We start from the raw sequence: 15,788 nt of genomic DNA, 5'->3' as shown, positions 1-15,788 counted from the left end.
TAATAAATTGGGGGAAATGGAGTGCTTCTTGGAAATGTCACTCCTGAGAATAAACCAGGTTTGTTGTTTAACAAGTCGGATGGTCTGAAGTCTCTCCTCTGGACCGTAGTTTGAGTCATTTATTAATGACCTATTTGCCAACTAAGGTATGATGGAAATTAATAGAGGATATAATCAAACTAAAGAGTAATGGTTAAAGACACAGGTATAGAACCAAGTTAATGATAATGGCCATTATAATGACATTACTTTTTTAAAAAAATTGTTTACATATATTAGCTCAGTTGATCCTCAAAAGAACTACTGAAAAACTGTCCATATGACCCAGTTTCATGGAATTACAGGATTTGGTAGCTGGAAGTACCCTTATAGTCAATATTGTCCAGGTCCTCCATTTTGCAAATGATTAAATAGAGGTTTGGGAAAAGAGTGACTTGTCCAAAATCACAAAGCTTGTAAATAGAAGAGCTGAAATTTGAACCCAAGTATCCTGGGTCCAAAGGCAAGCTGCCTCCAATGCATGAGAATAAAGAATAAAATGAAAGTGGCTAACGTGAGTCATGTTATTGTATTGCTTTGCATTTCCTTTGACCTTCTTGTGACCTTCTGCTTTTAACATGGCTAATTGCAAAATAAAAACAAAAATATAAGCAAGCCCCATTCTATGGGCAAATTTGAAAGATATTTAACATGTTGAGAAGTTTTCTTTTTCTTTATTTTTAAAGGAATGCTTTTATCAATAGATCTTTTATTTTACAATGTTCATTTTTGTTCACTTTGCTTAGAAAATCAAGACCATACTGTCCAGAAGAAATAAATCAGAATCTTGGACACTGTCTGCTAAAAATGAAGCATTACTGTTTTAAGGTCCCATTGGTTTGGACCAAAATTAATTTGTATTGTTGAGGAATTTTCTTGGATGTTGTAAAAAAGGTACCTTCTCTGGAAATGCAATGAAATGGATATCTTAAAGGACCCTTTCCTTTTGGTTATCAAATCAGTGGTATACTTAGGATCCCAAAAGGGGGGAGTGAATTTGACAAGGGAGAAGGTTTGGGGGAGAAACATAATATAAACAATAAAAGACAAAAACCCAAAGAGGAAAGAGAAAGGAAAACATTTAGATTCTCTGAGTGATGGAAATAAATACCAAAGCTATTAGTTTCAGTTCAAAGAACATATCACTTTGTGATGTTTATTATTTCTCAAGGAGTATTTATTTTGTCTTGAAATATCTAAAGGGTAAAAGGGGTCCTCAAGGTAAGTGATGATGTAACTGACCTGGTCTGGAGAGGGTCTGTGGTTGGAATGCTGGGACCTCCCAGGAGACCGGTGATGGTGGTGATGGTGATGATGATGGTAATGGTGATGGTCTTCATCGTAATTGTCAGCCATCAACTTCATTCTATTCTGTGTCTGTGTGTGGAACAGAAAGAGAGAAGAGTTCCATCAGCTGTGGGAAGACTATGGAAACAGAGTCTTGGCAGTAGCAAGGGTATTTATGGTACTCTGTTGATTCCCCATTCACAAGTTAGGACTTTAAGCCAAATGGAAATCAAGACAAGCAAACAGTCCAATGAGTGTTCTGCAACACATTGGAAGAGGGCTATTCCAGGCAATGCGTTTTCATTTGCAAATTTACTTTTCCATCCATTCACATGGACCATATTGAATATTTTCATCTTATCAGGCAAACAAAAGGATCCCCATGGAATGAGCAGTACTCAAGACCCAAAGGGCAAATTTCACAATCAACCATGAGCAAGAGAAGTGAGTCTCAGAATCTGAGATGACATAATGCTAGAATGAGGCACACAATTACACACATAAACAGGATCAACTAAAGAGACAGGACATTCAAATCAATGAAGAGAATGCTACTACACTTGAAAAAAATAGGCAATGGATATAAAATCATAGCCACTCACTGGACCATCTTTCAGAGACAATCAAGACAGTTCATTCTATGTTGATTACCTGTGGCTGTTATGATCATGATAGGAACACATTAGGGAGATATATTTATTAAGGGAAAGAAGAATGAAGCAAAGTGGAAGGGAGTTTGTTGACCTACATCTATTATTTCTGTCTCATAGTATTTGTCACATTAGACAACCATCAAACATCTGACTTAAACCTTTATCCTTTGATCAGCCAAGAAATTATATCTTATCTCATTACATTGGAAAGGAAATCAGTGAAGGATGAATTTGCCTAACTGGATCACAGTAATAATCTCAAAAGTGTCTAAAGATCCCCAATAGCACAAGGAGATGAAAGCAACTTATTGTTTGGTCCAGAGCCAAGAGTTTGAGGCAGGCACATTTATCCTTATGTTGTTGTTCAGTTGTTTTCAGTCATGCCTGACTCTTCAGGACCACATTTGGGATTTTCTTGTCAAAGATACTGGAGTTATTTGCCTCTCCAGCTCATTTTTCAGTTGAGGAAACTGAGGCAAACAGGGTGAAGTAACTTGCCCAGGGTCACAGCTAGTAAGTGTCTGAAGTCATATTTGAAGTCAGGAAGTTCTTCAGGAGTCCAGCCCTGGTGCTCTCTCCATTGCAGCACCACCTAGCCACTCCATGTATCTTTATAGTGAGTTCCATATTTATTTTCTCCCTATCATGGTCACACAGGATTTTAAAGAAATTCCATGACTTCTCATAACAATCATGAGATGGGGGCTAAATGGGTAGCAAACCATCACTAGTTAGAAGAATTCAAGTAAGAGACTTGGACATTGTTCTTTTGAAACCATCTTATGCCATCATTGATAGTAAATTACAAAATTCTAATCATATTTTTGTATAGAACTTTGAGCTTTAAGAGTAATAACCTCAAAGACATAACAGTCAATAATAATGATGATGATAATTTGCATTTATATAGCACCTACACATTTGTGCCAGGCCCTGGGCCACATGCTTTACAAATATCTTATTTGATCCTTACAACAAGGAAGGTTCTGGTATTTTCCCCATTTTATAGCTGAGGAAGCTGAGAAAAAAAACAACAACATGTTAAGTGACTTGCCCAGCATCACACAGCTAGTAAGTGTCTTAGGTCAGACTTGAACTCAGGTCTTCCTGACTCCAGCCAGGCCCAGTGTTCTATCCACTACACCACCTAGATAGATGCCTCTGTTACAAAAAGGATGTCATGAATTTGCATCCTACCCTATCAAAGTTCTTACCATATAATACAGCCAGGTTCCTATTAGTGCGAATAATGAATCCTGTGAAGTGGTCACATTTCTTTGAATTCAAACTCTTTGAACTTATAATTAAGTAAAATATGGTAATTGGTTCCAGCCCAATGGAAATATGCAGCGCAAATTCAAATAATGTGACCACTTCACAGAATTCATTACTCTCCCTAACCAGGACCTCGCGATATCATTTTTGTCCTCTTGACACTTATGGGAAGAAGCTGGGAAATATTATTGCTCTCTTCATCTTCAGAAAATTACACAATATCAGAGTAAAGGGATCACAGAAACCATCTCTCAAAGGGATTCTTAAACCTGGGGTTCATAAATTTGTTTTGTATAATATTTCCATGACTATATTTAAATACAAAATTCCTTTGTAACCCTTTGTATTTTAGTTTTTGCATTTAAACCCAGTATTCTGAGCAGGAACCCATAGGCTTCACCAGGCTGTCTAAGGGCTTAAGAAGCCCTGCTCTAGCCCAGTTCACACATATACAGAATACTCTCAATCACCTACCAGTCAAGGAGTCCCACAAAGTCTCACCTTGAAGACTCCCCGGTAAAGGGGATTTATCATACCCCGTATAAATCAGTCATTTCTTCCTATCAAAGCTTTCTCAAGATATGATCCCATGAAGAGAATCACAGGGTATGAATATTTTCTTAACTGTTTCAGTACCATTCCAAATAAAAGCTTTCTCAAACTGTCAACGGCACCATCAGTGCCAAGATGAACATCTCCATTTTACCATAGCTATATCAGCACTGAATGACTCAGTCTTTTCTTTCCTTTGTCCCATTGGATGGAACTAAGGTATGAACTTGTCATTTCCCCATTAGATGATGAGCTCCTAGAAAGCATAGACCATCTTTTGCTTTCCAGTGTGTCCCTAGTGTTTAGCCTGGTGCCACACACGTGGTAGACAATGAATGTTCAATATTCTTATGACTGACTTTTAACTTGAAATTCTCTGATATCAGAGATGGTGGATTTTTTCCCTATTAAAGAATGATTGCTATATTTATATGCTAATGGAATCTGAAGATTTGAATATTAGATTTTTTTTTAAAATTAGAAATTCCTAAAACATTTCCCCTCTTCTCTGGTGCTTTTCTCATTTTTATAAACCAACAGGTATCCACCACCCAGCCTGACATTTTCTCTCCTCTTTCACATACATACATACATACATACACACACACACACACACACACACACACACACTTCCTAATTTTTACTAGTAACTCAATATATTTTTCAATGGGAGTAAGAGTATAAATGTCTGCTATATTCTCTATTTCTTCATTTACTCACACACCTCACTCTGAAATCCATTTGGAACTGTTGTTTATCAATCAAGGGAAATTAGCTTCTTACTTGTTTTTACCCAAAGGGGGTCACGAGGAATTCATTAATGGAATGCAGAAAATGGTTGCCTTAATATTCATCTCTAATAAATCTAGTGGTGAGGCACTCAGTCATTCCAACCATTCTACCATTTTGAGATACCCAACCTCCTCTGCCACTGAACCTCTTGGGATCAATGAGATTCAGCTGTTTGCTAAACACACGGAGTAAGAGCAATCAATAACAGCAACAATAACACTAACTAACATGGATATAGTGCTTTTAGGTTGTCAAAGCAATTTACATATTATATAATTTGACCTGCATAATAACCCTGACAGGTAGATGCTACTATTATCCTCATTTTGCAGATGAGGAAAGCAAAACAAAGAGAAACTAAGTGACATTCAGAGTTGAAGAGCTATTAAGTGTCTGAGGATGGATTTGAACTCAGGTCTTCTGGACTCCAAGTCAAGCTTTCTATCTCCCTTTAGTGATTAAAAAATTCATTCAGTAGTTAAAATTGTTGAAATCCATACATGATTCGACTATTAAGGACCTAGATAGGTCTAGATTCCTTTAACTGTTGATATCAAAGACCTGAGGAAGATTGGCCATCTTCTACAGGAGTTCTTGGACAAGTCATTGAGAAAATAACAATTTGCCTTCAAATATAATTATCTAGTCAGATCATCTTGGGATGCCACCCAATTTCCCCTGATTTTCAATAAAGTAACCTTATTGTTTGTCTTGAATCATTCTTTGAGATGTGAATGGCTGTTCCTAGATAGGAAGGGAAGGGTTCTTCTGAGATAGTGCACCTACTTATTGGTTCAGTTTAGGAGTCTAATCATTGTTTGGGTTAGTTCAATCTGATATTCCTTACTGCTTGTATTTGATTCTGTCCACTGGTAGTATGTCTCTAATTCCTGCTCTCTCTTCCTGCTCCTTTTGTGATTTTATCTCATCTGGCACTCTTGCTGAGAAACCTAAGACAAGTCAGAAGCAGATCTGTTACTGATTGTCTTAGTTGCCTGGATGCTGAGAACGTATGTGACTTGTCCAGCATCACACAACCAGTAAGTATTAGTTGTGGGACCTGAATACAGGACTTCCTGATTCCAAGGCCAGCTCTCTCCACTGACTCATAGATTCTCCTAATTTGTTCTTTAATCTTAATAATTCAGGGGCAGCTAGGTGGCACAACGGATAAGGCACTGGCCTTGGGTTCAGGAGTACCTGAGTTCAAATCTGGTTGCAGACACTTGACATTTAATAGCTGTGTGACCTGGGCAAGTCACTTAACCCCCACTGCCCTGCAAAAATAAAAATAATAATAATAATAATAATAATAATAATAATTCTTAGAAATTTTCTGATGCAATTTACCAAAATATGGTGATGACACTTTCTTAAATTTTCCAGAGGAGTCCATTGATGAAAAATTAACCATAAGGTAATATTTATATGGAATATTAAAGATTGCAAAGTATCTCATTTAATCTTTATGAGAACCCTAAGGGGCAGGTGCTCATATCATCCCCAGTTTATAGGTGAGGAAGAAGACCCTGGCCTTTGTCCTCTAATCTTGGCTCCTGTAGTGATGGAGTCCTCAAAGCCGGGAGGAGGGAGGGGTCCTTCTTTAGTTCCTGCTTTCTCAATGCTTATTCTGCCACATTGGCTTCAAGTGGTATTTTCTCCAAGTGTCTCCATGCTGTCAAATTTTCATTATAATGTTCTCCTGTTTCTGTTTTTGGGACAGCAGACCTCCTTTTACAAATGTCAGGGTAGGGATGAGGGCCCAAGATTCCTTTGATAGAGCAACCTCCCCAGTGAGGAGGCTCCCTTTACCAGGCAGGCAGCAGCTTTTCTTGAACCCAGCATCTTCAAGAGTTCCCCAAGGCACCAGAAGCTACAGCCACAGAGCCAGGAGGCTTTTGAGGCTGCACTTGAATCTGGTTCTCACTGACTCCAAGGTTAGCTCTCTATTCTGTAGTCCTCATTGCCTCTCTGATGCTGAACTTTATTTTAGGCTTCCTCCTTATTAGTTGTTATGTCACCATCATCAACATTATTAATTGTAATTATTATTAAATAATTGTTTCTTATTTATCACAATTACTACTGCTGCCACTGAAAATTCTCTCCAGACAATCCTCCTGACTTTCTCGGTATTTGTCTCCTATGTCCCAGAAGCATCTTCACCCCAAAAGCTCACTTCACCACTGGACCTCACACACTGGAAGCACCACATGATGCTGCTGGCTCCCTCTGGTTGGTTCCTCAGAGAAATTCCATTTTAAGCTGGAGACCCAGGTCAACTATAGCTTAATTCTTTTCTGAACTGTACATCTGACTCTCTTCTTTCTCTACCATGCCTCTACAGAAGGTATCTTCATCTCTTCCTTCCTCCCCTACTTTTCATCTTATTTTCATGCATGGTTTGCTCCCATTAGATTATAAAATCCTTGAGGGCAACTATGGTCTTTCTGTGTATTTGTATTCCCATTTCTTAGTACTGTATCCAGGACACAGTAAGTGCTAAATGGATGTTGGCTGACTTGACATTCAATTTAATGCATGTTATGAAAGTTCTAACTTTGTTTCTCTGGTAGTTATTCATGATATTTTTTTCTTCTTTCTGAATGTCTTCTCTTTACTTTCACTTAATCCGAAAGATCTGTTCAGAATATCAGAGGATTTGTTCTTTTCCTTGCTTGTTCATTTCCTGAACTCATTTTCCTCTTCTGAGGGATTAATCACTCTTGTGACTCCAGAGACATCCATCCTTTTTTCTTCATCTTCTGGGAACCTATGCGGCCTGTTAGATCAGGCCTGACATCAGGTAGGCCTGAGTTCAAATCTAGCCTTAGACACTTATTAGCTCTATGAACCTGGGCAAGTCTTCACTGCTGTTTGCCTCAGTTTCCTAATCTATAAAAGGGCCATAATCATTGCACCTACCCACCAAGGGTATTGTGAGGATGAAATGAAATATTTATTTAGCACAACACCTGGCATATAGTAGGTGTTATGTAAAAGTTATCTACTGTTGCTGTTCTCATCCAGAAGCACTGAGATCTCTATTTTTGTGGAGGGTATGGAGGAAGCAGCTCTGTAGAATGATTCTCACTCTACCCCTTTGCTGGAAGTCTTCTCATCTCACCACTGGAGAGCTCACATCATCAACAAGTTTCCCTTTATTGGAAACTGAGTCAGTCCGTCGGTCAGCATTTAAGTTCCTGCTATGTGTTAGGCACTCTTCCAAGCCCTAGGAATACAAAGAAAAATAAAAGACAGTCCCTGCCTTCAAGAAGCCCACAGATTGAGGACTCAAGAACCCTAAGTGTCCAACTCAGCATCTCTCCATTGTCATTACTATGGGAAAATGAAGGCCCAGAGACAGAAGTTACTTGTCCTAGAGTAAAGTAAGAGGTTAGGCTCATGGGATTCCACTGGTCCTGGCCAGGTGTGCATGCATGTACTCAATTTTCCTTCTCATTTATGATGCCTCCAAGAATTCATCCCATTAGGCAGGTGGAAATATTCCTTCCCATTTATTCCCTACATCCTGCCAAGTTCTCCAAACACCTTCCTTTCCAGCCTTATCCACCCTGGGATGTCCCACTATTTACTCATTCAATGCTTTAAAACATGTACAATATTTGAAAGGTCCCAGGGTGGATGTTAAACAAAAAAATGATAAAATTGCCTTGTGAATATTAAAGCAATAAAAACAGAACAAACATTAAAAATGAAATAAAAAGATTTTTGGCAGTTGATGGTATTTCCATCCACCCCTTGTCCACTTGAAGTGTCAGAAGGCCCAGTGGACAAGTTCTTTCTGCTGAGAAAGTGCAGATCCACCGGAGCTGTCTGTGGCAGACAAAGGACAAAGCTGCTTCCCCTTTTTCTGACCTTACCTTGAACAAGGGTTTCTGAAATTCATTTTTCACACCTATGATTCCAGCATTGTCAGGAGCCTGTATTTTTGAACTGGTGAAGAAATCAGTCTGTAATTGGTCCTTTTAGCAACAGACATACAGAGAGAAGGGCGCAAGAGAGGAAAAATGAGATATACTTTGGCCCAGAGAAGAAAGAACTCTCCAAAGAATGAATGATGGAGAACAAATGAACAAATATTAAAGCTGTTATTGTAAACATCAGAATGCTGTTATCCTTTGGGGAAGCTCCTGATGTTTTATGAGATTATTGTTTTTGCTCACGAACAGCCCAAAGTTCCCTACCTTTGAACTCTATTCCATAAAAGAATGCACCAGTTAAACAAGATGCTCTGGGCCATCCTGAGGTGTCTCCCATAATGAGGTGTGAGAGATTAGACATGTCATGGGCTGAGGACTGTAAATGAATGATGTCATCTTCCCAATTTGGTGCTGAAATATAAATAAACCACTTCTTCCTTGTGAATAAGCAATCTGTGTAAAATGTAGACAGGGTGATTGTTACTAAAGGGGGCTCCTTTGATTAGTCTGTGCTGGAGTTAGAGAGTGTGAAATTGAGATGAAAAATGACAGTTTTAGCTGCTAGTCTTGACCTTTTTAATTTATCTTGCCTTTACAGGGCTCCTAAAAATGGTGACAACCACATCCTGATGGCGTTGAGGAGGGCTGTTTCTCCCACATAGAAATAACTTTGGTGAATTGCCCTTCTTTGAGAAATTAAAAAAAAATTTTTGTTTTAAGTGAGGCAATTGGGGTTAAGTGACTTGCCCAGGGTCACACAGCTAGTAAGTGTTAAGTGTCTGAGGCCAGATTTGAATTCAGGTACTCCTGACTCTAAGGCCTGTGCTCCATCCACTGCGCCACCTAGCTGCCCCCTTTGATAAATTTTTAATGTTTTAAGTTGAGCATCCTCTGTCATCCTTTTTCAGAATAAATTATTATTGATATCTTTTGTTTTTAACATCACTGAACTTCCCATGGTATCACTGTACCCTCTTTTCCTCAGAGAACCATCTGTTATAATAACAAAAGAAAAAAAAAGGGAAAAGTTCAGCAGAACAAAACACCAAATCCTGAACTAAATCTGATGTTAGATGCATTGCAGTCTCCTTTCTCTTCAAAAAAGTGGAGAGAGATGCCCTCTTTTAGCTTTTTGGGGGGGTCAAACTTGGACATTATCATTCCACGGAACAAGTTTCTATTGCTTTGTTGCTATACTTTCCATTGGTATTGCTGTCATCCTTCTGTCTGCTGTGTTCTGCTCACTTTGCTTTATGTTAGTTCATACATCTTCTTCTGCTTCTCTGTAGTTATCCAATTCATCAGTTCTTACACTACAGTCATATTGCATGACTATTTCCAGGTTGATGGATCTGCCTTGTTTTTAGTTCTTTGCTGTTATAAAAAATGTTGGTGTGTGTCGACCTCTGTGGAATCTTTTAATAATTAGCCCTGTTATATACTCTCAAATAATACTGAAAGCCAAAGTATATCTCTATATCTACACACACACACACACACACACACACACACACACACACACACACACACACACACACCCATTACACCTGCTTCTGTTCTCTTGCAATGAGCAGAGAAAGTCTATTTCTTCTTCCACATGACAGTAATTCAAATACTTGAACACAGCTACCACCTTCTTCCCCTCCCCCAAGTCTTCCTCAGGCTGAACTCTGTCTTCTCAATTGATCTTTGCGTGAAATGATAGGCAGATAGATAGATGGATAGACATAGCTAGATGGATGGATGGATAGATGGAAGGAAATGGATTGTAGATAGATAGAATAATTAAGTGTTTCTTATGTTCCAGGCACTGTGCTAAATGCTCGGGATAACACTAGAAGGAAACAAGATGGTCTGTACCTTTTATAAAATCTGGGGGACAAGGGGAAGGGTAGGAAAGTTACCCATGTAGAAGGGATGTGGCAGGGGAGGGGAACAAAGAAGAGTCTGGACAGAGGCAAACCAAACGTGGTGCCACAGCTAGGGTCTTTCCTGAAATGAATATCTCCCTGGGAAAGGAGTCACCAATCAGCAGAGTAAAATCTCAAGGCGGAGCTTTCTCAGGATGGCAATGGAGCAATCTGGAGGGCTCAGGAGAGGGGTGGTTGTAGTTCAGATCCTGACTTTCCTCATGGGCATCCTGCAGTTTGCCAAGGACCATCTTAAATGGGATGGACAGAAATGAATGCAATACTTTGGACCAGAGCAGAGGATGATGAGACTATCATTTCCCTTCTTCTTCATACTGCACAAGTCAAGGGGAAGAAGGAGGCATTCCACTGTCAAGCATGTGTAGATTAATTCAGCAGTTGGGCTGAAACCCAGTATGCTTCTCTTCTCCCTGTCTTCAGACATATTCCTTTGCCTATGTGTACTTTGCACCTGTTGTTTCATTACATCATGTCTAGTAAAGCCAATCTCATCCAGTCATCTTTTCCAAGGAAGCCTTTCCTTTCACCAGTATACTCCTAAATTATTCTACTCAGTTGAAGGTATTTCAATTGGCCGTGATTGTTCTGAAAAGATGAATGGGGAAAAGTTGTTAGGCCTGAGAATCAGGGCCATCATCTGTCATTGTTGACCATGGCTTAAACTTCCATCTTCCTACAGGGCTTTGTGATGACAATAAATTTTATAAATCACTGTATATCTCACACTCTATTTGATCCTCACAAAACTATGAAAAACTAGGCACTGAAAGTATTATCAACACCATTTTACAGATGAAGAGAATGAAGTCCAAGGTGGTTCAATCATGATCATATGACTAAACATTGATGTAGGTGCAATTTGAAATCAAGTCTCTTTTGAGTAAAAGTTAGAGGGCCATAGATTGAAGTTGGAAGGGACCTTTGAAGTCATCTAGTACAGCTCCCCAATCCCTCACATTTTACAGGTGAGGAAACTTAAGCATAGAGAAGTTGTGACTTTCTACCTTTATACATATATATATATCTACATATACATATATATACCTTTATACACACATATGCATATATGTATAAAGCATTATTTCATCCCTCTGGGAATTATAGATCCAGGCTCCAGAGATCTTCAAATCCAACCACTTCATTCAATGATGGAGAACATGAGACCCAAAGGAGATCACAAGATCACAGACCTAAAGCTGCAAGGAAACTTCGAGAACATCAAAGCCAGCCTCCTCATTTTGCAAATGAGTGAACTGAAGTCCAATAAATGACTTGCCAATGGTCACAGTGGAAGGGTGAGAGGCAGGATTTAAAACCAATCTTCTGGATCCAAATCTGGAGTTGAACCTTGAGGCTGATGATGGACTCCAGTTCATCCCAAGTTCAATGGGTTAGCTTCCAAAAACCTTGACATTTACTTAATTCTAGTCTGCAGTCATGGAATATAACAATGTCTGAGAAATTAAAAATGAGTAACCCAGGGGTCATTGGCAAATCTTCTAGTGGGAGTGGGAGACTTGAATATGTCACAGACAATAAAGAAAGAATATCATAATGAAGAACATCCTCAAAGAAACGTACGATTGAAAATATGTGGACTCTTCATCTGGTGAGAGCCAGGCATGAAAAGCCAGAGGGCTCTACTGATTTCCTCAGAATGTCCTAAAGCACCATGGGTAGAACCCCTAGGGTGAATTTATATGAAAACAGGAACAAGAGTCATATAGGATGAGCAGACAGTCAGTCAATATTTATTAAGAGCCTACTATGGGACAGGCACTGTCCTAAGCACTCAATGCTTAGATAGGAAGAAAAGTGTGAGATAGTGCCCACTCTCAAGGAACCCACAATCTAATAGGGGATTCCAGCATATAACAAGTTGAAAAGGAGGAGTAGAAAGAGGTGCAAAGAAGTCCTCCAGCCAGGTGGGAAATGACGAGGTGTCTGTTGTGGGCCCCCTCCTTAAACAGAGGGTCTTGGAGCTACTCTCATATATCCCACCTCCGCCTTCTCCAGTCAGAGCAGGGAGGAGTGAGGAAGTATGGATGTCAGAGTTTACTTGATTTGGTCGGAAGATGAATATCTGGAGACAGTGGTAAAGTGGTAAAGTCCTGGTAAGAAGCCATTAATTAACCAGAGTCCTGCAGGATGAATGTGCTGGGAGGGGCTACAGCTTGTGCCACTGGAAGGAGGGAATATTTCCATTTGATGGGATCCCAGGTATTTTGGAACACTGGGCATATTGTGTAGCCATTGGCTCCATTTTTTTTTGGTGAGGCAATAAGGGTTAAGTGACTTGCCCAGGGTCAGACAGCTAGTAAGTGTCAAGTATCTGAGGCAGGATTTGAACTCAGGTCCTCCTGAATCCAGCGTCAGTGCTTTATACATTGAGCCACCTAGCTGCCCCATAGTGGCTCCATCTTAAAGGACAGATATATTCCTAACCTTTTTTCTGGTATTTTGAACAAGTCTGATAGGGCCCAAGGCTTGAATTATTCCTTCAAACAGCCCTCTGTCTTTACACCTGATTCCTGGCCATTAACTGTTTTTCAGCCCAGGTGGATAAACAACAGTCCCCTTCTCTCTCTTGCCTTTACCAAGTTGTGCCCCAAAGCTGATATTCTCTTAGTTTTCATCTCTGCCTCTCAGAATCTTTCATTTCTTAGAATGTTTCCTGTTTCTTTTTCATTCTCACAACAAACTCATGAGCTTGGTTTATCATCATTCCCACATTATAGATAAGCATACAGAGATTTAGTCTTGCCCAGATAGTAAGTGTCTGATGCAGGATTGGAACCCAAGTCTTCTTTACTCCAAATAGAGCTTTCCATCCACTAGGCTATCCTGCCTTCCTGGGCAAAATCCTTAGCCTCTCTGTTTCAAGCCCTCTAGTCTCATTCCCTTCCAAGACAGTCTATTTCACTTTTGGACAGTTCTAATTGTTATGAAATTCTTCCTTATATCAAGCTAAAATCTTCCCCTAACTTCTCCTGCATTGGTCCCAATTTTGTCCTCCAGAGCCAAACCAAATATGCCTAATCCCTCTTCCACATAACAGTTCTTCAAATATTTGAGGTCAGCTATCATATTTCCCACTGTCTCTTAAGACTTCTTTTCTCTAGTCTAAATCTCCCCAGTTCGTTGGACCATTCTTCATATGAGGCTGATTTCAAAGCCTTGCACCATAAGAGTCACCATCATCTGGACATACTGTAGCTTGTCCAATGTCTTTGCTAAAAGGATAAACCCAGAACCAAACACAAGACCTCAGAGGTGACCTAACCAGGGCAGACCACGGAGGATTGGCCCTTTCCTTCAGCACACAAATTTTACTTCCATTAATAGAGTCCAAGAGGGAGTGTTACATAGTGGAGGAGGACAGAGCTGACCTTCTTTGAAGCCAGGGAGATATGGTTTCTGACACACACTGGTGTATCCTGGGACAGTTTCTAAACCTCCCTGTGCCTGTAGGTTCTCAGTGCCTCAAGTCCCTAAAGCTAAAATTTGCAAAGCAGGTGCTCACCTACACTGGCAGAGAAAGTTTTTCACCAGGAACTCCTAACTACATGATGTCACATGTCTATTCCAAAACCAGTTCTGTGAGAGCTTAGTTAAGAATGAGTCTTGGGTACAGATAGTTGGCTTAGTGGATAAAACACCAGCCCTGAATTCAGGAGGACCCGAGTTCAAATTCTACCTCAGACATTTGACACTTACCAGCTGTGTGACCCTGGGCAAGTCACTTAACCCTCATTGCCCTGGAGAGAAATAAAAAAAGAATGACTCTAGTTGAACCTGTAGCCTGCTAGAGTCTCAGTTTTGTGGGTTTTTTTTAATCAGATAAACTATCGCTTATCCATGCATTTCCCCCTCCCCCATCCTAATCGGGACTCCAATTACCTCCCCAAATCAAGAACGGAGAGCTAAAACTTGATCCATTTATGAGCAACATCTGGGAAAAGGTGTCAGATATTCCATCCCTTTCGATATTTCTGAAGGGCTTATCCGAAGGGCTCTTGGAATGAAAGGAAAATCTTTGATTGACTGGTAATATACTCAATAGCTCAATGGTGATATGTAGCCATAAAATGATAATATTCCAACTGCCTTTAAAAAGATTTTAGCAAGGTGGCAATAAGTAACTCTGCTTTGATCAGTCATCTGGATCAAGTTAACAATAAAACCTTCATGAATATGGTTTAAATAAGGGGAAAAATAAGATTTGTTGCTAAGGGTTATAGAGATAATGCTGCACAACTGTAATTACACTTTCTCCTATCAGATTTTCTCCTCCATCTCTTCCCTGACAGTGAAGTCAGAACTCTTTCTGAACACTTCTACTGAGATTTTTTGTTCCCAAGCTGGGGATAGGTGAAATGGTATACGTCTCCAAGCCAAGGATGAGGAAGACAGATAATGCCTGGCAGGTGAAGACTGGTGGAGCAGCTCCAGAGGGCTGCTGGGAAATGTTAACAGCTGGCTCTCCAGGGGACAATGGTATGCATGACACACTTCTAAGTTTAATTTGCATTATTAATATTTTCTTCATCACTTTCTTTGGTCCAGAAAAACAAAAAAACAACAAATCGAGTGCTGATTTGTAGTGTTTGCTGACTTATGAAGTGTAAATGCGAACACTGAAAATTTAACAAGTGGCTACTGGAGCCAGTAAGAGCTGGCTCCAGCACAACTTTGAGCGTCTATCATTGGCTAGACTCAAACAACAATGAATCCTGTGGGACATCAATTCCAAAGTTGGGCTGATTTGTGGAGAAAACAGCAAAGCAGATCACAGAAGGCAAATGCAAGGGGAAGTTGATCTTATTAGGAAACCTGGCATATAAATAGGAGACCATCAATCATTCAATCAACAATTATGTATTAAGTATCTTCTATGTGCTGGACACTGGGGTAGAGGCACTGAGATAAAGAATGAAACAACCCAACAATTGTCAACAATCTAAAAGAAAAGATACCTTCTCTCCAGTTATATTTCCAGTACCTAGTAAGCAAATAAACATTTATTAAGCACTACTACATGCCAGGCACTCATCACATTCAGCTGGAATTTTGACAATAGCCTCCACATTGGTCTCCCAGTTTCTCATCTTTCTCAGCTCCTGTCCAATCTTCACAATCTTCCAAGACATATGAGTGACCATATCCCCCCTTTCCTCAAGAGTCTTCATGTGCTCCTTATTCTCTTTAGGCAAAAATACAGATACTTCCTCTTGCCATTGAAAGCCCTTCATCATCTAGCTCCAACCTACCTGTCCAGGTTTATACCATAACCCTCCCTTCCTCATCATCCATGA

At 39.8% G+C, this 15,788-nt stretch overlaps 1 protein-coding gene across 9 annotated transcripts in view; it reads right to left on the bottom strand.

Annotated features, from left to right (window-relative positions):
- The window catches only part of ERC2 (ELKS/RAB6-interacting/CAST family member 2), a 1,007,143-nt gene that overhangs the window by 224,014 nt on the left and 767,341 nt on the right, over positions 1 to 15,788 (bottom strand). For all 9 annotated transcript variants that reach the window (XM_043976675.1, XM_043976679.1, XM_043976674.1 and 6 more), the window contains one exon: positions 1,282 to 1,416. In XM_043976675.1, coding sequence (XP_043832610.1) covers positions 1,282 to 1,416 — 135 coding nt within the window. The remainder of the gene's footprint in view (positions 1 to 1,281; positions 1,417 to 15,788) is intronic.

Source organism: Dromiciops gliroides, chromosome 1, assembly GCF_019393635.1.
Source record: "Dromiciops gliroides isolate mDroGli1 chromosome 1, mDroGli1.pri, whole genome shotgun sequence".
NCBI classification, from domain to species: Eukaryota; Metazoa; Chordata; class Mammalia; order Microbiotheria; family Microbiotheriidae; genus Dromiciops; species Dromiciops gliroides.
Note: the sequence above shows the minus strand (reverse complement) of the source record. Positions and strands in the feature narration are given on the sequence as shown.